Source organism: Penicillium diatomitis, assembly GCF_028827545.1.
Source record: "Penicillium diatomitis strain IBT 30728 chromosome Unknown utg000002l_segment0_segment0, whole genome shotgun sequence".
NCBI lineage: Eukaryota > Fungi > Ascomycota > Eurotiomycetes > Eurotiales > Aspergillaceae > Penicillium > Penicillium diatomitis.
Window position 1 is genome coordinate 3,206,257 of NW_026623174.1, and position 23,774 is coordinate 3,230,030.

At 51.0% G+C, this 23,774-nt stretch overlaps 7 protein-coding genes across 7 annotated transcripts; 2 read left to right on the top strand and 5 right to left on the bottom strand.

Moving 5' to 3' along the window:
- Positions 1 to 91: 91 nt before the first annotated feature.
- N7539_002203 (tyrosinase family protein) lies at positions 92 to 1,498 on the bottom strand (the record flags this gene model as incomplete). The annotated part of the gene is made up of 2 exons (XM_056931806.1): positions 92 to 994; positions 1,091 to 1,498. The coding sequence occupies 2 exons, from the start codon at positions 1,496 to 1,498 to the stop codon at positions 92 to 94; spliced, it is 1,311 nt and encodes a 436-aa protein (XP_056793837.1).
- Positions 1,499 to 2,644: 1,146 nt separating this feature from the next.
- N7539_002204 (uncharacterized protein) lies at positions 2,645 to 3,941 on the bottom strand (the record flags this gene model as incomplete). The annotated part of the gene is made up of 4 exons (XM_056931807.1): positions 2,645 to 3,316; positions 3,396 to 3,487; positions 3,557 to 3,642; positions 3,757 to 3,941. 4 exons carry the CDS (start codon positions 3,939 to 3,941, stop codon positions 2,645 to 2,647), a joined length of 1,035 nt encoding a protein of 344 aa, XP_056793838.1.
- A 686-nt stretch (positions 3,942 to 4,627) lies between these two features.
- farA (CeGAL family transcription factor) lies at positions 4,628 to 8,262 on the bottom strand (the record flags this gene model as incomplete). The annotated part of the gene is made up of 7 exons (XM_056931808.1): positions 4,628 to 4,676; positions 4,748 to 5,755; positions 5,835 to 6,017; positions 6,097 to 7,529; positions 7,606 to 7,623; positions 7,853 to 7,877; positions 8,123 to 8,262. The coding sequence occupies 7 exons, from the start codon at positions 8,260 to 8,262 to the stop codon at positions 4,628 to 4,630; spliced, it is 2,856 nt and encodes a 951-aa protein (XP_056793839.1).
- A 4,271-nt stretch (positions 8,263 to 12,533) lies between these two features.
- Positions 12,534 to 13,665, top strand: N7539_002206 (putative short-chain dehydrogenase/reductase family protein; the record flags this gene model as incomplete). Its single annotated transcript, XM_056931809.1, has 2 exons — positions 12,534 to 12,717; positions 12,800 to 13,665. 2 exons carry the CDS (start codon positions 12,534 to 12,536, stop codon positions 13,663 to 13,665), a joined length of 1,050 nt encoding a protein of 349 aa, XP_056793840.1.
- A 1,158-nt stretch (positions 13,666 to 14,823) lies between these two features.
- Positions 14,824 to 15,904, bottom strand: xanC (transcription factor xanC; the record flags this gene model as incomplete). The annotated part of the gene is made up of 2 exons (XM_056931810.1): positions 14,824 to 15,134; positions 15,229 to 15,904. The coding sequence occupies 2 exons, from the start codon at positions 15,902 to 15,904 to the stop codon at positions 14,824 to 14,826; spliced, it is 987 nt and encodes a 328-aa protein (XP_056793841.1).
- A 5,209-nt stretch (positions 15,905 to 21,113) lies between these two features.
- On the bottom strand, positions 21,114 to 21,989 carry N7539_002208 (uncharacterized protein; the record flags this gene model as incomplete). The annotated part of the gene is made up of 1 exon (XM_056931811.1): positions 21,114 to 21,989. The coding sequence occupies one exon, from the start codon at positions 21,987 to 21,989 to the stop codon at positions 21,114 to 21,116; it is 876 nt and encodes a 291-aa protein (XP_056793842.1).
- Positions 21,990 to 22,959: 970 nt separating this feature from the next.
- Positions 22,960 to 23,636, top strand: N7539_002209 (DUF4149 domain-containing protein; the record flags this gene model as incomplete). Its single annotated transcript, XM_056931812.1, has 3 exons — positions 22,960 to 23,046; positions 23,133 to 23,400; positions 23,467 to 23,636. 3 exons carry the CDS (start codon positions 22,960 to 22,962, stop codon positions 23,634 to 23,636), a joined length of 525 nt encoding a protein of 174 aa, XP_056793843.1.
- Between the last annotated feature and the right edge of the window lie 138 nt (positions 23,637 to 23,774).

Sequence of the window (23,774 nt, forward strand, 5' to 3'; positions counted from 1 at the left end):
TGACGACGGTGCGACACGGTCCGAAAACATACACCGGGCCAAACGATTTCACAGTGGATCAAACCAGTGGTCAACAGAACCCCAATCTCACTCACAAATAAACATAACAAAAGGGTCCAGCAGTCGTACTCATGATATCCCGCATGGCAATCGACCCGCGCTTCACATATCCGACATTCACATGCGTATCGAGCGTCGTGTTCGGGGAAACAGGATCATTCAAGAACGTCCCCGTGCCTCGAATCGCGAATTCGCGATTCGCCAGGTCCATATATTGCCACATCCACCACAAACGATCAATCATGGCATGGTGATTCCAGAACCCCGGATCTCCCGGGTTGGCATCGGCATCACGGCCGGGATCGCCGCCCATCGCGAGGTGACCACCTCCATGGACACCGAGAAGGCCACTACCCGGTGCGCCCTGAGCGGTGGTCTCAAAGGCCCAGATATCAGAACTGGTTTGCAGGAGTTGCAGAGTGGCGGTATAGTTGTTGTTCTCCCGGAGGATCGAGGTGGTCAGGTCTCGTTTCATGCAGCGCGGATTGTAGTCGAGGGGATTTGACATTCGGGTCAGGTTTCCCCCGGGTATGTACAGGGAGGATGGTCCCATGGAGAGAGAATAATTGACAAACGGTCCGCTGGTCACGCATCCACCCCCGGTACCTGGGGGAAGGACCAGCGGAGGTACGTCTGTGTCGCCTAGAGGGATAGCCAGATCAGGTTGGTTGGGGACGACAGCGCCGTTGCCGGAGAGTGAAGTGTCACTGCCATCAAAAAGAGGCGACGCTTCCATTGAGTAAACATCAGCGCCCCAGTTCCAGTATCTGACGGGGGAGATTCCAGGTGAGTGGGAACGTCTCTTGTGTAAGTTGTGATATAGCATACTAAGACATGGTGTCACGTACGGCAGATCCCCATTGAACCCACACTCATTCTTCAGAGCCTCTTCGAAGGTGAAGATGAAGTATCGATGCCACGCGAGAAATGTCCCCTACACGAAAATCAGCACCCTCCAAAGTAAACCCCGGTACTGAGAACGTGCTTCCAAATCACAAAAGGCGCAAAAGAAGAAAAGTATAAGACGTACTGTTCGATGTATATGCCAGGTCTGATTGATATGCGTAGCCACAAAGTCATCATACCGAGTCTTTGCTCCGGCGGCCATTGCCGCGGGTGTCTGTGGTGGGAGTCGTTGTAAGCACAGAATCGCATCGATGTAGTCTTTTCTTTCGCCGCGCGTGAGAGCTCTCCAGTCTCGTCGCACCCGCATGGTTTCTAGGGTACAGCTGGGTTGGTCGGTCTCGCCTAGTAGACGGCGCTCGAGACCGTCGAGAGTGAGATCGAGAGCAGATTGCCCTAGTCGGTGCAGCTCGTAGGCTGCATTCTTATCTTCACCCAAAGCAAGATTGATGCTGTTACTCGTCGGCTGCGGTGTGGGAAACCCGCAGGCCTGCAACCACAGACACGATAACAACCCGAGCAGAAAGGCGTCCATTTGGCGGCTTCGCAGAGGGGGCCTTTTTTATTGGGACCACAGCTTGTGTGCTCTTTTTCCCGAGCAGAGGGTGCTTCCCACAAGATTGAGTATGGGCTGCGATGCAGTATTTGTATCGTGCATTCAGCCCTCTGGTCCTGCGATGGTCTCCCACCATTTCTCACCTCACCCTCCTTCTTCCAGTAAAGGACAAGACACCCGCCCAGATATGTCGCATCCAGGAACTCGTCTCATGAGGCTGATTGTCGCACTCTGATACGAGTCTTACATAGTCTGTGAGACCCTGCCACCTCGTGGTCCGATGTTCTTCAGCGTTCGTGACAGGGGTTGGGTTGCTTCCAAACGACAAATCCATGTGTCAAAGCACGACTTCGGCACGAACTGCAGGGTACTTGAACGAGGATGATTCCCTGCAGGTTCCGTTCGATTGGTTAAAAAAAGTAGAGAATCTCAAAGTGCTACCCTACCACTGGATTCTCTTCGGAGTCGACCTGATGGGTGATGATCTGAAACTCTTGCGATCCAGAATGCCGGCACATGGGTATCGAGAGACGTCAGCAGTTCCTAGGGCCGAATGGGAAGAGAAAGAAAAAATCGCGACGGAGTGTGATATCATCACACAACACTGAGTCTGGCTGAGATCGTGAGACTCTTCGTATGACTTGTGTAAAGGGCGATCACCATACAACAGGGATACTCGAGACGGGCTCTCTCCAACCAGCTGAACGTGTGCCGGATACCAACCAGTAGGGTAGGGGAGGTAGCAAGCGGCCAGGGTTGACTGGAATATCGCGCCACTGCTGGGACATTACCAGCTTATGAGCCATTTTCGCGGCTATCTGTCGTTACCAGATGCTCTTTTGCAAAGGTTCTGGATTTCCCCGGTTGAGCCGTAATTATGCGAACAAGTTCATCACATATCACATGGGTGCGTGAATATTTCCTCTAGTGCACTATTCGACTCGGAACAAACCTGCAGGATGGTGTGTCTAACCCCCTCCAGCACGATCAGAGAGGTCACTGTTCAGTATCTGACTGTACTATACAAGTCCCCAGTACCTTTGTAGCCTGACGTTGGTAGCCTGACGTTGGATACGCGTGTGATGTGCTGAAACATAACTCTCTCCCCCTCCCGGGGGGCATCTCTCACTGCTCAGCATCGAGCAGATCCGAGAGCTTATCCAGATACGCCAAAGGTTGGACCGACCCCGACACAAATTCTTCTTTGGAACTGACTCCTGTCAACACACCGAGGGTACCACCCAATTGACCCTCGATTCCGAATCGAATATCCGTGTTGACCCGATCACCCACCATGCACGCTCTACTTCGATCGAAGTGGAACTTGCCCTCGATCGCATCCATCATCGCCTGACTGGGCTTGCCCAGGGCCACGGGATCTCGGCCCAGCATCATGATCAATGGGGCGCTCATTGACCCAGCACCGGGGAAGAGCGTGCCCGAGTTGGGGAGTGTAGAATCGACATTCGTGGCCAGGAACACGGCGCCACGCTTCACGTAGTGGTAGGCAAGTGCAAGCTTGAAGTAGTTGAGGTGGAAATCCAGTCCGACGAGAACAACACCCACCTCGGGGTCCAAGATGGAAGGGTCTCCCGCGGCGATGTGCTTGTAATCTTCAGGCTGGATGTCACGGCGATAGGCAGGGTCTGTCCCACCGATGAAAGGGACGCTTTCCGAGCGCAACTCTTGCTCAATGCCCGACTCGCCGATCACGTAAACCTTGCGCTGGTTTTCGGGTAGTTGAAGGATGCGCGAGATATAGATAGCGGAACTGTAGGAGGAGGAGAAGATTTCTTCCTGTCGAACCGTAAGCTGACGTGCACTCATTTCTTTTTGCAATCACAATGAAATCGTTTGGTAATAGGCATGTACTTACCACATTGCTGGGAATTCCCAAACTCTCGAGCTTTTTCAAATAGTCGGCGCGGGACTTTGTGCTGTTATTCGTGACAAAAACGACTTGCTTCCCTGCAGATGCGCGTGAGACCGACATTCAACCGGGGGACACCTGGAGACCGGAGACCAGAGCAGACGCACCATTCTTTCGCAGTAATTCTAGCGTATCCACGGTTCCAGGAAAGACATGATCTCCCGACCAGAGTACACCTGGGGAAAAGTGTGAGCTTGCCGCCGACAAGACTCGAGCAGATCCGTCCAGAGCCCAATCTCAGATCGCAAATCTCGGTATTGTAGGGAAGGACACGGATATTGCGGAGAGAATGCGCAATCGAACATACCGTCGCAGTCGAAGAGAAAGACCTGTCGGTGAAAACTGGTTAATGAATAGGCCCCGAGCAAAGATCGCTTTCTTCTGAGGTGAAGGTGAACCAACATCAAATTTGTCCAAGAACTCGCGCAGGCCAGCTTTGTCCCCAGTCAAGTAGCGCGGGGTTGTCGTGGACGCGGGGTGTGCTTCGGTCATAGTGAGAAGCAGGGAGCGTTGAATCAATGGCGGTGGAAAAACGAAGACAAGAGTGCCAGTGTATGTTCAAGGGAAGAAGCAGGAGTCGAAGATGGGTTTTACCTATATTGACAGTCAGGGTGAAGGGGAAGAGTATGTACAACTGATGCGGAGTCTCGAGCCAGTCGAGTCTCCCCGAAGAGACTCGTCGGTGACTGTCCGAGGGGAGACCGAATGGCGGCGTGGGGCATCCACCCTTCCTACACCCCTACAGTCGTACTATCCTCTCAACCTTCTTGCCGGAGCAATTGCTTAGTTTCATTCCCCACCCCCCCTTGTACGTCATAGACAAACTGGAATTTGACTATATGTGAAGGAAAGTCACAGTCATCATACTTGACATAAGCCATTTGATGAACATTGAGCTTTTGGTAGAAGCTAAGGTACCTTAATCATAAGGAAATGGTACTTCCAGTGACAACAATCCGCGGGACCACTCATCTCAAACGCCATCCATAAAAGGGGATACCCAGACTCCTGACAACAGGACGAGAGGAAGGAAAAAAAAGAAAAGAAAAAACTCCCCTGACACACTATTTACAGATCCACCGAGAGAATTCGCCAATTTGCATGAAAAGAAAAGAGGGAGAGAAAGAGAACCAAGGCGTCAGAGGAACCAGGTCCCGTCAAGGGTCCGAGAGTCTTGATTAAGCCGCGAGATCGCCAAACCCGCCGTTAATACCGAAAAATTGGAACCTGGATTAAAGTCAGTTGATTTTCACACACTCTGTCAAAGCAGAGATAATGGCGCTGATGGAGGCACATACCAGTCTTCTACATTCAGCGTCGTTGGCGCAGTCGGTCCACTACGCGAGCTCGTGCTCCAGTTGTCGTCCTGACTGGTAGCATCCATCGTCCCGGCATTCAAGGTCCCGTCCATGTTTTGCATGGGCCATGGCTGACCATCCATGCTGAACATCTGCTGTGGCCCTCCGGGTCCCGTCCCCATGGACCCCGGCAAGCCGGACATCATCTGAGGACTACCCTGAGGGACGGACATGTTGCGATTGGGTACAGCGTGAGGCACATTGCCCATCATAGAACGCTGATTGATGTTCGAGTTCTGAGGCATCTGCGACGGCACGTGCATGTGAGGGTCGACGGATGCAGGCGGTGGTGGGGAGGTCAGCTCCGGGAAGATGGCGGTGCCGTCAGGGAACAACTGGTCGGGTTGGAAATTCTCCCAGAGCGAAGGCGAGAGATTAGGCGAGGTGCGAGTGACGAGGAAGAAGTCGGGAGGGGTAGCAGGTAGAGAGAATTGCGCATTGAAAGGGGTGGTTGGGCGAGTGTTGGTCCGCGATTGAGATGGGCCCATGATGGGATCTAGAGGCCCTCGGTGATTTCCAGGTGACATCTGACTCAGCGGCGGCTGGTTGATCTCACGCGACGGCGTCACAGCGGGCGTCTGCGGACGTGAGCGTTCGTACGAGACTGGAGGTGTCGGACCGCCATTGGGGAGACCCAGATCCATGTCGTCGAACTTCCTCTTAGGAGGCATTGGCTTGGGGGCCTTGGCTGGGGGAGGAGCGGCCTCATGGGGTCGGCGTTGGTGTCGCTTTCCAGCGGCTTTTTGCAATCTTTCCTCGAGTACCTTGTTGCCCAAGATGGATTCGAAAAGGGTGTTGACCATCTTTGCCACAAGCCAGACCTTGGAGACCTCTTTTAGAGCCGACATGCATACATTGATACGCTCCTGGCAGGTAGCCACAATGGATGGGACTGAGGATCGCATCTGATAGACGTGCATGATCAGGGCAGAGAACAAGCTGTAGACACTGTAGGTTTATTAGATTGGCAGTCAGTACATGTCTCTTCATCTGAAGGAGCCAGACACAGCAAGGGACGTTCACGTACATGAAAGCTGGGGTGTAGCGAATCTCGTTGTGCGCTTGAAGGGCCTCGATGATGGAAGTCATCATACCGGCTGCCTGGAAAGCAATGGTGCGTGAGGGATAGGCCATCTCTTCGACACGGTAGCTGTTGGGTGCCGAAGAGGCAGGGGGCATGTGAGCTCGATGCAGCAGACACAACGTCGTGCTGTAGAGGTAAAACCCACAAATGTCAGCATCCTCATTCATTCACAAAATAGCTGCGCTCGGCATGATCGGACACTCACTAGTAGTTGGAATGAAGCAGGGCTGCCCAGAAATGATGACGAGACCGTTGCCAGCAAACCTCCTTGGGACAGTTCTGCAGCCAGTCGGCCAGCGCCATATCGGAGTGTGTAAGATCCATTGCGTTCATTCGCCGTGACTTGGATGCAACCGAGTATTGCTGCGACAGTACGAGACCCATGATCTCGCACAGTTTGACGTACTGTAGAAAGAACTGCACGTGCACCGGATCGGGACCGTAGTCTGCGGGGGCGTCCAGTTCATCCTCGATGAAGTCGTCTTCGGTCAACATCTCCACGTCGGAATCATCAGTATTGATACCAATGGGACGTCCGAGAGCCACGGCTACTGAGCGGTCCCGTGTGAAGAGCGTCCACCAGATCCGCTTCCACAGACGCTTGTCGGGTTTGTTCAACTGCGAGGTCTCGACACTGCGATGCATGCCCGAGCCCTGAGCCACCACCATCGCCACTCGCGTCCAGTAGAAGACATTCTTAGTTACATCTTCGGGGCCCTCCCAGTACCAACCCAACAGCACCAGCGCCTGCACAATGGTGACCCGGTCATCCTCGTAGTTGGCATCGTACAGAGCTTTGGCTCGCTTGTAGAATGTCATGGCAGCAGGGGTTGTCGACCCATTGGCGTCCATCAATTGCGGATTGGTGCAGACTCGAGAGCCGGCCAGGAGGATGGCCTGGAGCAAGAGCAGCGACGGGGGGTTTTTGGGGTCACGGTATTGGCGCAAGAAACGGCTGCGATTGATGATGGGCACGATGGGAGCGACCCACTTGAAGTATGCGTCGACCAACTCGTCACAAAGCGGTTTGGGTGGGAGGAGGAAGGCACCCCGTTGATGCAGGATATCGATCTCGAGGTTGTCCAAGTCGGTAAGGCGCGCACGCGACCCGCGAATGTTGGGCGGCAGAGGATAGTGAACGACATCGGTGGTGCCGTGGCGGTCCTGGACCAAAAGGGAGAGATTCGACGACTCTCCCAAGTAGGCCACACGGCCGGCTTCCTTGATCGGGGCGCGAGCGAATTTGGGTTTCATGAACTGGGCGTAGGTATTATCTGTGGACGCTCGCTGAGCGGCTTCTGATTCGGTGAGGCTAGTGATGGGCATGCCCGAAGTTGCCATCCGTTCTTTGCGCCATCCAAACGACCCATCGTCCCTGTCTTCTGAGCTGGAATCGCCGAGCTTTCGATCGGTGTCCGGGTTGGTGGGATCTTCCGAGTTCTCGGGTCGATATTGCGTCGCCGTCGCGTCGGGCAGTGAGGGGGCCGTATTGTAGGGTGGAGGACTGTCGCCATATCGGCTCTCATCTTTCGCCTTGGTCGAGTTCTTCTTTCGTTTTGGGGTTGGAATCTTGCACTCGATGGAAAAGGCGACACAGTTTGTGCAGGGGACTCCGAGACTGGCAGCGTCACAGCGGACCTGGGGGTTGGTGGGTGAGTTTAGGTCCGACCAGGTGGTGATCGAGACACTTGCGACCGAGTGGAAAGGGTCTTACCTTGCGTGAATGGCATGTCTAAATCATCAAAATGATTTCTGTCGGTTAGCCAAAAAAAGTTTGACCCTCAATGATCACATCGAATCCACGAGCTTGCGCAGATTCGGTCATCCTGGGATAAGGTGGACGGGCTGGCGATAAGAGCTGTGTGGCACCCACAAAGGGCCGAGGCACACTCCCAGCCGAGGCTGCCCCCCAATTCCAAGCGCACCAAATCGCGTCGGGCCTCGACACAAAAGGGACGTACCTCGCACGCGCGGGATGCACGTTGTCTAGAAGTGAGATCCAATCCGTTAGCCTGCAGATTCCATGGTGAAGACCCTCTGCATATGATATTGTGGACGCCTGTCCGTCACAATGGCAGGCTGGAAAACCCTGACTTGTGACTTCTGCTGTTGTACTGTGCCACCCGCCCCCCAAGTATGATTCCTCGAGGTTCCCCCGGAATGGCACCCGGTTCTTGAGCCTCGGATCTGAAGATAGAAGGCACCATCACGACAGAATCACATTTGCTTACCTTCTGAAGCTCAGTGGTTGGCCTCCTGGACCGTTGCGCACTGTGATTCCGGAGGTCCCTGTTGAACCCGTTGCGCTCGGGGCGGGACTGGCCTGGTCGGGCGCAGGCAGTTCCGTGCGGGATTCGGTCGCGGTACTCATGGCGCGCAGTCTCCTCGCGGGAGATGCTTTGTTCTCAGGATAACCCGGGCGATGGAGAGGGATGCAGAGAGGAGGTAAGTAACAGATTTGGAGTGGACGATCGATGGGGTGTTTCGAGGTGGTGCTAACGATGGTGGAGGTGGGTCGGTGCGGTGATCATGTAATAATTAAGGACACGACGGGAGGACAGGAACCGCCCGGAGGCCAATTGGAGAAAGTGAAAAGGGGCCTTCGACGGTTTTTCTACGATCGGGCGCATACTCCTGGAGTTATATAAACTTACGAAGTGGTCCTTGTACATCGATCGTTGATTTTGAGATACGGTCTTGTTCTATTCATGAGCGGTCACGAGATGATTGGTTTATACTTGATTTGAGGGAGACGACAACTCTCACTAAGCACCGCGTCGCGCCGACAGAGGCTCTCTCGACTTCTCATGACAGAGGTTTCCAATGGGACCTCCATTTAGCTGGAAGATCATTCTGGGGGAGCCGCAGTGCCAAAGTCGACGTGGCAAGAAACCCGGGTCGGCCTCCCGATGTGACTGGACGCTGCATCAGCCACCGTCGGGCAGTGTGGATGGGGAAATGTCGGTGGTCGTCGGTGGTCGTCGGTGCGCATCCCAGTATTCCAGTTAGGGTGGCCTGGGAGTAATGGTGCCCATTTTGAAGATAGACGGTGCGAACAACCCCAGACTATGCCTCATGAGCTCTTCGTAAAAGTGATGAGGTCACTGTCCGTAATATTGATCGCGAGCTTCATTCGCGAGACGTGATGGTCCGGTACAGAACGATGGCCTCGCCATAAGACTTACGCTGTACGTGCGGGCTGTCTCTCCTCATGGCTGCGAGAGCAGTGACATATGGGTCAGAGGTAGGGTTAGAGTTTCTGGGCCTCCATGATCGATCACGAATGTGGTTCGTGCGACCCCCGAAATTGCCCGTAGAGTGCTCTCAAACGAGAAGAGCTCGGATGGTCGGGAGTCGGAATGGAGGTTTAGACGGGAGACATGAGAATTCAGGGTACCTTAGTAGTAGACTCGGCCACTGACGTGTGTATAGCTAGTCATATACTACAATCTCACACCCTTCTGCCTTTCTGAGCGAGCCTCGCTAGACCGTTTTAACCGGGCAACATGGGACTGAGTAACGAGTCAGTGACAGAATGGCACACTCTTCTGCTGCGTTGATCAAGATCTCTACAAACATCTTCTCCCAATCCGAGCTGCCGGTCCTTGACAGCAGGCCAGAGAAAACAGTTCGCACCTTCACCAAGCCTTAGATCTAGAGCAGGCGATGACAGTCCCCACGCGGAGCGAGTAACTTGAACTTCAGCCACCCACGCATACTCCACCCTGGGGAAAGATGGGGTCTTTGCATTCGGCTTGTTGAGACTCGAGACCGGTTTCCATTGCCTGGAGTTCCCTCTTCATGGCGTTCACGTGTCAATGCACGTCAAGAATTCACCGTTCGGCCCACATCCGCGCACTTCCTCGGTCCGCCCGAGCATGCAATAAGCCACAATGTTTACAAAGGTAGACTTGAACTTAACAGTGAGACCACCATACAGGGTATCAAGGTTGTTGGGGCGGAGAATTAGGATTTAGTGTTCGTTCCAGTCTTTAGGCCTACATGATCAGTTGTTTCCAAGGTATGTAAACAAAGCCCTGGTCGGAGGAGGATTTCCTGGGAAAACATACCTGCAATTTGATTCAAAGCCCCAGAGCTCGGACCTCCGAGCCTATCTGGGAGAGGTCAGGGGCAGAAGTGAAGTACAGGAAAGACGCGGAGCTATCAAAGTTAAAGAAACCGATAGTTACTTCCACGGGACGTTATGGCAGCAGTACACATTAGACACACTTTTCGCCGGGCGGCTTAGGAGAGTAGTACTACTACAACCGTCAGATGAGCAGATGGATATGGGGATGTATTCAATTGCATGAGTCAGAGAGCATCTCACTTGGATCTCCACTATGCACGTGACCGAGCGGTCCTTTCGTCCTACCTAGTACCTTACTACCTACATACTAGTGTACACCTGTACATTCTCAACTGCACTTCGCCAAGCTAAAGAATCTCCATTGACATGGTTTGTGTTTCTCTCCCCTCTCAGTTCTAAATACTTTTCTTTCAAAGAGACCTCCCGTTTCGCGTCCCAAACTACCAGCTTTCCTGATTTTCTTAGGCTCCCACCCTCACTAGCTCGTCAGAACCTTAAGCACCTTGAGCATTTCCAACTTTTCCACCATTTCTGAATGGATCTTGTCGCAAGCCCTTCCCTCAGTGCCATCTCGGAATACAGCAGGTCATCTGCCATGTGACCCCAGCGCCGTCAGCGTCCAGTCTATATGGTTGAGATCCCTCGGTAGCGAACTTCCGCTCTGCCTCTTCGATAGTATGAGCATCGATACCTGGTCGGAAGAGTCGATATGGTTCAATGTACACCACCTCTAGCACCAATGAGTTTTCTTTAATCAATATACGCAGAATCCACATAATCACCAATCAGTCTATACGGGGATGAGAGACTCCTTATAAGACTAAGAACCTGCGGTTGGTTGCAATGAAGTTTCCTAGTAATGAATATTCCTAAGCACCTAAGGGTGACGCAAATACTAGTATTAATCCCCAAGAAAAGCGCTAATAGGACTCGTAGATCGAAGGTTATAGATGAATCAGCTCTGGCTTATTGGCGAGCCTAGGAGGCTTGGCCCCAGGAGGAGGAAGAGGTAGAGGAACCGTGGTTACAGATTTGACATAAATCTCTCGTTACGTCTCCAAAAGGGGGTCGAGAGAATCGAGACAGTCTCTGTATATGGTATGATGGCCTCGAGGAACTCGGAGTTGAGGGAGGCAATAACAGATTGGTAAACGCCTTTCCTCAAGAACAGCTAGAAGATATCCCACGGCAGAGTATCAACTTCCCATGTATGCTTTAAGCCAATGTCCCGGAAATTCAACCAAACGGCGCGTCGGGACCGGAGAGAGATAGCTGCCGCAATAGCAGGCTTGCCGCAAACTACGGTATGATCACTAAAAACAATGACTTCTCCTGGTGCTAATAGGTATCATGCATGTAGGCTCGCCATGATGGACTGCAAAACCTGTCAATGACATTCTGCCAGTCAAGTTGCTCGTGTTTGCTAATCTATGATAGAATGCAGTCACTAATAGTAGGTGTATCCACACGATGTGAGAGAGGGATGAGGGTAAGATTGACTGGCGACGGGAGGAGAGATTCTATCTAGTCTACGGAGTACGGACTGCGCCTAGACGATGGTGAAACTCTGGTTTCGCATGCCATACGAAAACACATGACTCTAGAGTCCTCACAAAAAAGGTGATATCTTACATACAAAGTCCCACTGACTGGGCAAGTGAATAACATCACGCAGGACAATTTAGGTATTTTTCTAGAAGACATAAAATGTGAAGGCGGTAACCTTAGCACGTTGGCTATACAGTATACACTGATTACGAAACGGCTAATGAATGCCGCCTTTGAACATCAGAGGGAGTATCAATCGTTCTTCAGCTATAGAGTGGACCTACTTACTGGTGGTCACTTCCACCGTGTTGGGCCAAAAAAAAGTGCCAATTCTGATTTGATCACAGGCGCGGATTATATAGAATGGTGGATCCTGCCTGCCTTAAGGTGATTGGGCCGTGTCGAGGTACCCCAGCAACGTGCATATATTCATATACCAATTGACCCTTTGGCACGTAAGCATTAAATAAAGACCGCTAAAGGTCAAAAGTCACGGCACAAGCTAACTTGAGTAGGTTTGTGCTCTGTAGCGTATCTCGCGGACCCCTTAGCGGACCGGACACACGGGTGAATCCAGTTCCAAGGAGGACCGCCCCCGCTTGAAGAGGTATAGCGTACCCATTAGTCGTATAGTTCCGATAGGTTCTATCTGCGAAGGATTCTGTGCTCTCGTCATCATCCCTCACTATGGATAATGCTGTGGCGGTGACTATTCTGATAACGGTGTTCTATTCTTATCTTAATCAAGCTCGCTGACCTATGTTCACTGGCCACATGGATACTTATTGCGACGTCCATGGCTCCATGCTGACCTACTTAAGCAAAGGTGGGTACTTAAGTGGAAACATTCTTTCTCACACGTGGGGCCTGTTCCCCTCAGCGCATCCAGTAAGTCCCGGAGATGGCGAAATAAAACCAAGACGGTCCCGCCACGGCAAACCGGATTCAAAGCTTGTTCCACTTCACCCACACCACAAGTACAGTTACAGCATTGTATAGTATCAATGAATTTCCAGGATGTCATGGCCACGAGTGGCTTCGCAACCTATGCCTTGCGTCATCCTCTAGAGGGTCTATCGAGCTTCGGGCCGACACTGAGTGAAGCGACGTTCGGCTTGCTCGGAGCCTCGTTTAAGCCCGAGCGGGACATTGCTGGCATTGAAGGGAAGACTATCTTAGTCACTGGAGGTACGTGGGATTGCAACCCCGACGTTCACAACTAAATGAGAAACCCAGCAGCTGACATACTGATATATCAATCTTGCTACAGGCAATGCAGGTATCGGTCAAGAAACAATTCTCCAACTCGCAAAGCACCGCCCTGGACGAATCTATCTTGCCGCACGGACAGAGAGCAAGGCCCAAGCAGCCATTGAGTCCATCAAGAAGCAGATCTCCTCTCCCGTCGACATCCGCTACATTCCACTTGATCTATGCTCATTCAAATCCATCCGTGCGGGTGCAGAGAGATTTCAGTCTGACAGTGATCGATTGGACATTCTCATCCTCAATGCCGGCACGATGGGCAACCCACCCCAGAAGACCGAGGACGGATTTGAGATTCAATTCGGTACCAATCATGTTGGCCACTTCCTTCTCACCAAACTGCTCATGCCAACATTGCAAAAGACCGCTGCCGATCTGAAGGCAAAGGGCCAGGAGCCCGACGTGCGTGTGGTTACGGTCGCTTCTGTCGCTCACGTGCTGAGTCCTCAGACCCTGGAAGGCATGACCTCAACCCAGTCTCTTTTGGCAGCCAGCACTTGGACTCGCTATGGGGCCTCCAAAGCCGCGAATATTCTGTTTGCCTCTGAGCTCGCCCGTCGATACCCAGAGATTCTGTCCGTCGCTGTTCATCCTGGTGCTGTGAATAGTGACCTGTACTCGCATGCCAAGGCCGCCAGTGCCGCAATGGAGCGTGGTGTCACATATGCTGGATCACTCTTCTTCCGCAAGGTCACCAGCGGTGCACTTAATTCTCTCTGGGCTGCTACAACAGCGAGAACAAATGTGACCAACGGTGCTTATTACACCCCAGTCGGATTTCGCAGTGGAGGCAGTGCCTTTGTACAGAATGACGACGTTGCCAAGAAGTTGTGGGAGTGGACCGAGGCACAGATCGCCGAGCGTAATTGAGAAGGAATTCCTTCTGGGGACACCAGTCTCCTCTGGAGACATCCGTTATCACAGGGATTACCATTCTCGTGATGACGTACCATTTGTGGGATCTACTGCAAAGAAATTGTCACATTTTCACAATCAATGTACAGTACATTTGGGAGAGTGATATTCGAGCATCAATGTGAAATTCAACACTTAAGTATTCGAAGAAATCATCTTCAAAGTGATGGAAGCTGAATGTGACCAGTGTCAGTGGGTTATATAGCTACTATAGAGGGGAATGCTCAAGGCAGTCTGATCTCACCAGACAGGTCGAGTCATAGAGGAACCAAACCACAACCACCAGCACGCACGTCTAGAGATCTCCCAGCCCGACCGTACAACACCTATCCGTAGGATGCCCAGAGGCACAGATGAAGATCAAAAGAAGTGTGTCATTGCAATGTGAAGGGAACCTGACTGTAAAGACTGTACTGAACTCCCATAAAGCCGTTCAATCCTCTGGTTGCTTGTTGACCTTCGGTTCTCCCCCTTGGGTGGTCAAGTTGATTGACTCCCTCTCGTCATGTCCAAACAGCCTCTCCCGACCGTAAGGCCACCATCAGGCACACGCACCTCAGCAGACTACCTGCTCTATGTACATGCAACCGGATTCCCTACTACACTACTTATATGGACATGCGATGTTGACGGACTTTGTTCCACCCGGCCATTCAGCTGCCCGGGCAGACCACTCACTACAGTGATATAAACCAATCGGATGATTATTACATTGGGCTGAGAAACACGGGCGACCTCGATCAGGGTCCGCGGTAGAACAGCAAATCCTAGAAAGTGTATGAAAGCTCAGTACTTCCACACAGAGGAAGACTGCGCAACATTTTGATGGGTCCAAGTTTGACGGGACTCGCCAGCTCCGGGAAGTGATTTCCTGGTAACCCACCAGTCCGGGCTACCAGCTAAGACTTCCTCTCACTTGATGACACCACACAGTCTGCCAAGTAGGTTGTATTTTTCAGTGTAATGATTTGGTAGCAGTCTCGCTACCTTTCAAGCAACCGATTCAGCTGCCAGAATTCAATCTTTTGTTATTGCTAGGCTCTTCGTTAAACTTGCGTGCTGTTTACAATTCACAATGACTGAAAATACGAATCACCTGAAAGCCCAACTGTATCATTTGCGTGGTTCGAAAAGCTGAAGAGGTTCGACCGGTCCAAAGACACTGTGAGACTCGAAGAGAGGGTCGGGCCTCATCCAAGTATTGGCGGCAGTGGGTATTGCTTGAGCTTGACATGGGCAGCTCACGGTCGGGTCGCTCACAGATTGTTCAAAATGGCTTGTCAAGCCAGAGGTTGGGAGAGACCAATGTGAGGAGGAGAACCCGGGCGTATTTTGTGAAGCCTGCTCCGGCGAGACAACCACGATAATCTGAGACTGAGGACAGGCAGTGCTAAGTGACTTGAGGATCTGCGGCAAAGCATGTTCTGGTCATGCCCGTCAGTCATCACTCAGAGTCTGGCCGCTTCCTTTGCGATCAATCAACAGCATTAGCGAGGAACAGAAAAAGAAAACTCTCACCATTGACAGTATAGTATAATGGCGAGTTACTTGAGGCTATGGCGCTCGGGCTCGGCATGAGACAGGAGTTTTCGAGGCTTTGTCCATCCGGCATGGCTTGCCAACTGGCACACGTCTCAAAAACCGAGCTGGTTCTTTGAGTTGCCAAGGGATTTGACCCCGGTGTGCATCGCCCCTCCTCGCCCGACGAAGGACCTGGTATCAATGATATTATCGAAGAATCCCACGCTGATGTTGAGGGCGCAAAGTGTGATGTACTATCACTCCACACAGGCCAAAATTGTGATTCACAGTCAAAGGGTGGTCCGGCGAGGAGGGATGAGTCTGATAACGGTGAAGTGACATTACTGGGAGTCCACTCATTACTCCCCAGTGCAAAACTGTTGTTGCTTGTAGGAAGAGGCGGCGAATAGAGCTGATCCCAACCATTAAGCACTGCGGCTGCCCTCAATTCATTTGCAACGACTCGCTCTTGAAGCTTTGCAATTCGGTCTCGAATCTTTCGACCTGTTCGAGGTATTCGTATCATCTTCAACTTATGAATCCAAGCCAGATCAGACTCACGATGATTTCTTTGTGAGACTCGATTTTGAAGTCTTCGTCTCTCTAGGGGATCTTGTTCCTGTCCAACGGAAACACTACTGTCCCGTCGCTCGGCACCTCTTTTGGTTTTCATATTGAATGAGGAGAGTTTATAGTAATCAGACACTCTATGTTGTATGTCAAAACCAAGAGAAAGTTGGATATCACGTCTGTAATGAAGAGAGAAAGAGGCAGCCGAGTCTGAATGCTCGTTTCGGAAGTCAGTGTACACCAGACAAGCGGTTATAAACTCATCATACCGTGGCGGAAGTGCCTGTGGAAGTGACGAGCGTGTTCCATCTTTCCCACCTTGCTGTAACACATTGCCGTGCAACGAGTGTCCCAGAATCGAGAAAGACAGGGTCTATAGGCTCATGTTTGAGGAAAGAAATCTCCTTCCAATAAATTATCTCCGGTTCGTAAGCTTCGGAATTAAGGCAAAGTTGCTCATGTGATCATAAGGTCAAAAAGGCTGGCAGGTCCAGAGCGGAGGGGTCTTCACCAAGGAATCGATTACGAGGGCTCGTGTGAACGAGAACGACTTTCGATTTTGATCGACTACAACAAGGTGATTCGACGTCATGAAACGGGGTAAGCAACCTGACCCTAGGTATTCCTTCATTCTAGCGGAGACCAGCGGTCTTTGGAGGGGCGTAACACACCAGGAGGATGTGGTTGCAGATAGGAGGCTGAGTAAAATTAGAGCAACTTCCCATCCGGGCCTGGAAGCCGTTCAGCGTGGCAAGATATTGGTAATGCTGTGCGACATTCATCCCAGAAACTTCGCTCAGCTCAAACCTGGGCTCATCATACACCCAGTGAGACCCCGACCACAATCCCCAGGGTAGATGTCTCGGCTTTATCTCAATGCCCACTACCTTGACGCCGAGAGAGCCTACGATGGCACATGCTCATATCAGCTTAGGATCTGTGTTCACCCTAGTGCATGGATGCATTGAGGTAACCGAGACAAAGTATGAAGCCATCTAAATGGGGGCTGAAAAGTTGCGTAGGTTGCGCCCTGACCTAGTCACCTAGTCTGTGAGCTTTGGAATAAGTAATCATGCCATTTCTCTCAATTCAGACCCCATAGTACAAGGCTGTGGTATGAGTCCACTGACGAACAAGTTGCAGAATCAATGGCTGGTACATTTGAAGATGGTAGTCGATTCCCAGCCGGTCAGCGAGAGTCAAGTTGGAACAGCCTTGGGTGATCGCCGGTCCCAAGGTCTTGGGCTGCGTAATATCCTTACCAGATCTAGCCCTTGTGCCTTGTGAAGCGGTGTGAGCAGTCGAGCGCAAAGTATCCGTGAGGTTCTTGTTCAACGTTGGACAAGACCTCACTATCTCCTTCCAGATCTGGCAGGCACAGACGACCTCGACAGCCTCGGTTCTGTTCCACCTGGTGCCATGTGGCATAGGCCGGGTCTCAGGTGCAAAGGCATTGATTGGATCTTGGACAAAAATCTCACAAGTATTTATTTTCGGAGACGCCGGGCTTGGGGACATTTCTGATCAGGACCACCGGAGAGACAGAAACGTTGTACGAGTATGTCTTGGAGGGCCTAGTGGGTAAGATCGTCGTCTCTGATGCAAAGTAACGGAATTCGTGGTCTTGGGTTGTCACTGCTTGAGTGGAACGCACAGATGGAGTAAGAGACAAAGGCTAATGAGGACCTTTCCAAAGCATGACAGGGGTCCAGACGTATGAGAAAGCGACTCCGGCAACTTTGACACACGGGTATCTGAGACTTAAGTCCCTGGGTAAGTTGACCGATGGAGACGGACAAGGTGTACATCCAGAGCTTGAAATTCTCAAAGATGATGGTGCACTCCCACTGAGTTGACCAAGCGTAAGTTTGATCAGTCCACAAGCTGAATATGTCCAGAAAAGCGGTGGAGTGATACAGTGACGTTCCATAAGTTTTTAACCCCCTGCTGACCCACTTTTCTTACCGCCTACTAGGTTAGCCTACCGCCTACCCTATACGCGCTACTAGAGAACACGCTAAAACCAGCGCGTCGCGAGACAGCTACTATTTTACGCAAAATTTCCCACGTAGATAGATTTATACTAATCCTACACACATCTACATATATTCTACACGCTCTACTATCTACTGTATTGATATGGCTCGATCGAAGGAGCTTACACCTACGCTACGCGCGCGTATATACGAACTACATGCAATCAACTGGGGCTATAAGCGCATTTATAAGCGTTACCCCTAGATTCCTCTCTCAACAATTCGATATACGATCATTAAAGAGCGAGAAAGACAAGATAGTATCTCGAAGCCACGCAAAGGCCGGCCAAAGAAGCTCACTGAGGCCGACAAAGACCGAATTATCCAGGTTATTCATAAGAACCCTCGCGTTACACAGGAAGATCTACTTACTAAGGTCGACCATAAAGTGAAATATACCTTAATTCGACGACTACTCAACGCTAAGAATATACGCAAATAGCGCTGTAGCTAGCGACCTTACCTTAAAGAAATTTACGCGGTAAAACGACTTCAATAGGCTCTCAAATATCGCTTATTTACACCTGATGATTAGGCCCGTGTTTATTGGTCTAATGAATATACTATTAAGCGAGGAATTAGTGTACGTCGTGAATAGACTTTTATACGCCCTCGGGACCAAGCACGCGAGGGTCAATACCAGGGTTTACCACAGCGTAGAAAGTAGGTTAAGCAGATATTCTAGGCTGCTTTCTCGGCCTCGCGTCGTACGGGCTTAATACCTCTATTTAGCAATCCTAAGTCAGAGCGTAGCGGTGTCAATCGTTTCGTTATCGAGGAATTATATCGCCAGGTTCTACCTACGTTACTACCTACTGAAGATAGGATTTTTATATACGATAACGTACCTACGTATACTACGTACGTTATGCGCGATACTTTAGCAGATATAGAGATCGAGGTGATAGTTTAGCCGCCTTATTCGCCTAACCTTAACCCAATTGAGAACCTATAGGCCCTATTAAAGGCAGAAATCTATAAGATTCGGCCTAATCTTCTGCATATGAAGAACAACGATGAGACTAAGCGAATCTTGGTCGAAACTGCGCAAATTATATAGCAAAACATTGATATACAGCACCTAGAACACCTTTCAGAGACTATGCCTAACAGGGTTAAAGCAATCATTGAATCGCAGGGATAGTATACGCCATATTAGGGCATATAGGGGTACGTTAGCTAGTTATTTGGTAGAATTATCAATATTATGGAGTTTTGGTGGAGGTTTTGCGACCGGCAGTATATTATGTAATTAAGGGTGTGTGGGGCAGGGGGTTAAAAACTTATGGAACATGACTGTAGATAAAGTGACAGCGTTTCGGTCCCTAAGCTGGGCGATAAAAGAAAAGGGACTCAACGAGATCAAACCAGAGTGTTCTGGTCACTGGGTAGTATCGGAATGAGCATGGATGAGTTGTCTCCTCATAGCCCAAATCGAAAAGCAAAGGAAGCCTCGGGGTTTGCGATTATAGGCAGATCTGCATGCTCGAGCATTGTACTATCATCAAGTCGACCGCCCATTGTACCGCCTATTTTTATGGTGTAATATAGGGACCTGTGATTTACTAGATCTGGTTAGTTTTGCCGTTCCCGGCCTAGCGCCCCAATACACCGTCTTGTCACCTCTCCCTCCATCGCCCCGACATAAAAGAGCCAACCTCTCCCTTCGACTTCTTTTCTCGTCCTTTTCCCTTTCTTCCACTCCTCTATCTTGCACTCATCCCGGCCCCCTTTCTCTCCTATCCGCCCCCACTGACAACTGCGCCTTGGCTTTCAGCCCGACGCACTGCCCCTTTCAATTTGGCGGAGATGCCGCGCGATCCGACGCTCAGCTCGTTCTCCCCCATGGAATGGAGCAGTCGCCCAGGAGTCGAATCACTGGGATGATCAGCCCGCAGCCGCATTTGTGCGATTTCATGTCGAGACTCCTCCTTCCCAACGAGTGTGACTGCCCATCATGCTACGAAGCCATCTAGGTCTCCCTCTGATAGTGCGCCTTGCTCGTCTCTGAACCCGCTGCCCTCCTTCGTATCTGCAATGTGCCGGTATGCCTTCGATGCCCCATGCCCCGCTCCGTCCGCCCCATCTGAGGTTACATTGCACAGCCCTCGGTGTCGCAGATCTACTCTCGGCTGCTTGTTTCCAAACGGCTCTTGCAACCTCAGTTGTCGTCATCATCGGTCTCTCCGGTCCCTCCACACCCAGTCGATGAATATTCGAGAGCACAACCCGGTGATGTAGGCCAATAGCGAAAATACCGCACGCCCCTGACCTCTATATCAATACCACACTTACGGCCAATGCCAGCATTACGCTCAAGATGAGGAATCTTGGCCCCCGGCCCGCTGACTCGCACGTCAATCGGTCGGCCGATCTTGCGCGCGTCGAAGAACATTCGAGCATCGCTCTTTCTGGACAATCGCCCATGGGGTAGTGGCTACTCTGCGCACCACCTGTGACTTCCTCGCTATGTGGGAAAGTGGGAGGCTCTACATCATCGGTCTTATTTGGGGATTCCACGGGGCGACCATCCGCAGTAATCGCAATTAGTAGATCAAAATTCTCCCCTGATATGCAGCGGAGAACCTTATCAGTTGGGGTTTGGGGCTGTTAACAAGGCCTGAAGCGGGTTCAGCACATGGAACTTAAGGCTATTGTCATTGGCTATATCTTTCACCACCCAAAGCTGTTGCGAAGAAGTGTTGAGAGCCTCATTTCCATAGGCTGATAAAAGACAAGAGTGTCCATTATTCGCCCAAGGCGATCGGGCTTGGAACGGTCCGAACCCGGAACCTGTGTGAGGTGCACGCATTAGCGTAAAACAACACTACTCCGTACATTCCTACGGATGCGTTGTTGTGGCTGGAAGATATCGAGGGTTTGGGTGGCTCCCGTTACGTCCACTGCGAATATTTTGAGACCATTTCGCGCAAGGGCGAATCAGTATTTCGGGGACCGTTGAATAGGGGCCTTCCGGTAAAAGGTCAAGTGGGGAAGCAGGGCCTGAGCGGGTTCGATACCGTGTAGTTATTTTGAATCTGAGACCAAAAATGCCTTATCTCGGAGTAAAGATCGGACTCTGGGGATAAAAGCCTTGAGCCGCATCCTCCCAAGTTGCATTATACGGAGAAACCTCTCGTATGTCTCTGTCCAGAATGTGAAACTTCCAAAGCTTGTGTGATCAATTGATTGAAATTGGCATTATCTGGACCAAAAGTACTGGACCTAGCCAATATAACAATTCTGGAGAGCGCATTCTCACTGGTTCAAGATTGTCTAGGACAGTCTCTCAAAGGTTTCTTGACCTTTCTCGTCCAGATTTGGGTACTGTCGTACATTACGCATATCCGTCCAGAATGCCTTTGCATTTTCGTGCGCCTCGCCATGTACCTGCAATCGCTCTCGGAGTAACTTTTTCCATTCCACATCCATGTCTGTAAATCCAAAAGAGGCCGAAACATACTCATACCAAATAGGGAAGAAGGCAGCGTATTCCCAGTCAAGTATGCCGACAACCTTTCCGTCCTGGACCATGATGTTGCCCAAGTTGAGATCGCAATGAGTCAGCACGTAGGGTTCACACTTCGGTAGGCGCTTCTTCAAGTTCTCCAAAACTTGCTGAGGGAGGTGGCGAAGGTGAAGGGCCAGAGCATCCCAGAGCTCTTGGTCAGAGTGAAACGGTCCACGGGCCTCAAGATCGAAAAATAATAAGCCTGGATAGCATGGGCTTTGATCGACACACTGAATAGAGGTTGACGTGACGGATCGAAGCCGCTTTCTCACTTTCACGACTTGGTCCGCGACATCTATTTTTTGGGGCTCTGATAGAGAAGTCCATGCCTCCTCGAGCGTCTGACCACCGATGCGTTCGTTCAAAACGAAGTACCGCCCATCTCGATCAACCCAGTCACGTAAGACCTTCGGGATAGGAATGTCGGTATGGGTCGCTAAATAGTTCAATGTTTTAACTTCAACTTTTGCTTTTGGACCCTCGTCGGGCCGGTCTTTCAGAATCACATCTGATCCGATGGACCACACACCCCGTGTAGATGCGCCGTAAAAGAGTTTGATGTGGCTTGTATAATGGCACCGCTTTTCTTTGTCATGTGTCCATCCGCATGCGACACAACTTTTCTCGAGCAGTTCACCCATTGTGGATGGTTTCAGGAGGTCAATTTGTTACAAGCGATGATCTGACTGAGGATTGGAAGAAAGTTGAAATTTTTTTTCTCCAAGCGGAGAGCCCCTCGCTCATATTTCAAGAGACTGACCGCCACTCAACTACAGTAGCGCCAGATCCCTCTCCTCTCTCGGGGGCCTATGGCATTTCGCCTTGCGAACAGCGGTGGACTCTGCATAGTATACATCAGTATATAGGTGTTAATTATCAGACCGGGTTCTTTTGTTTCAGTCTCGTTCGGTTTCCGAAGACCTTGGAGGGTAGCCCATCCAGAATACGAAGCGGGCAGTCATGAGAGCGAGGGCCCGTATGAGTATGTATTACTACTATCCACAGCAACGTTATACCAGTGCTGTCCGTAACCGTTCGTCAGATTCGCCTCATTGATTACCTTAGTCTTGGTATGCTTGATCCGTTAGATCCCTGCTAAACATCATTTCTTTTGACCAACGACAGCCCATCGTGCTTTATTGTGCCTTCTCAATAGATGCTGGGGCTTTGCCCTTGCGAGGGAAATCTTCCCATCATAAGGACTACATAGAAACATGAAATGAACATGGAGGTCGAGAAGACTTTACATGGAGGTCGAGAAGTCCTCTCGCAAATCTGCGCAAATTTCAAGAGCGGAGAACAGAGCACATAATGCCCATAGGAGGGATGCTTTGATCTAGTATATACGGGCCACCCATGTCAGGTACTTGGAATAGCAAGGCCCTCGAAGATTCACACAGTTTACCGACAGCTGTCGGACAGCAAGGCAAGTCGCTCATACCCTGAGGCCTGGAGGTGGTGTTGTGATTATGTCATTGAAGCCGGGGTCACTGGCCCCCAACCCACGGCGACAGTGTAACCTATCGCATCCGCAGAATTCCAGATCTCACATCTCAGCCTCACCATCACACAGTTCTCTACATCGTCCTCAACTTCACTGAAGTCTTCAGGATGGGAGGCTTTGTGACTATTCTCGGGACTGCGCTCCCATTTCATATTTTGTCATATGGCACACTCCTTGGAACGGAGCTGTATCAGGTGAGTACTTCTGCTGTGTGCTTTGCCATTCTATTGCGTGCTCGTAGCCGTGATTCCAGTTCCCGAGCTGACAACGTCTATCACAGAGCTTTGTCAACACCAAAGTCTGCTTTCAAGAATTACCAATGCGCGAGTTCTTGATCTTGCAGAGACGAGTATTTCCCGTCTACTTCAAACTGCAAGTAGGTCTGGCCATGTTGACCGCTGCAACTCATCCCTCTCGCTCGATACTGTCACTGGCGCGTGACCCCTGGGGTGCTGTCCCACTGGCAGTCGTCATCGGAATGGGGACTTTGAATTGGCTGGTTTACGGTCCTCGAACCACACAATGTGCGTTTGTGCGCCGTGCTCTGGGTCAGTAACTGTTCACTTGCGTCTTTGCGACACCCTGGTATATGGTAAAGCTAAAGAGGCAGTTAGATCGTGAAGAGGGTCAAGCCGGCGCTGGTGTCAACGATAAGAAAGTCTCTCAAGCCAAGCGAAACTTCACCTTCAACCATGCTATGTGTATTCACCTGAATGCCATCGCCCTCGTTGCGACAGTTTGTTATGGGATGTCACTTGCAAGCCGACTTGAAGTGAAGGTCTAGCCGTGGAGGCACCGTTGTTGGAAGAGCCTCCGTACATGGTGCTTCTCTAGATCAAAGCTCTCGAGAGCTGACGGGCTCGATATCATTGAGCGAGAAAGCGTTGACTCAAAGAATCACTTTATCAGTCAAATCATGTCA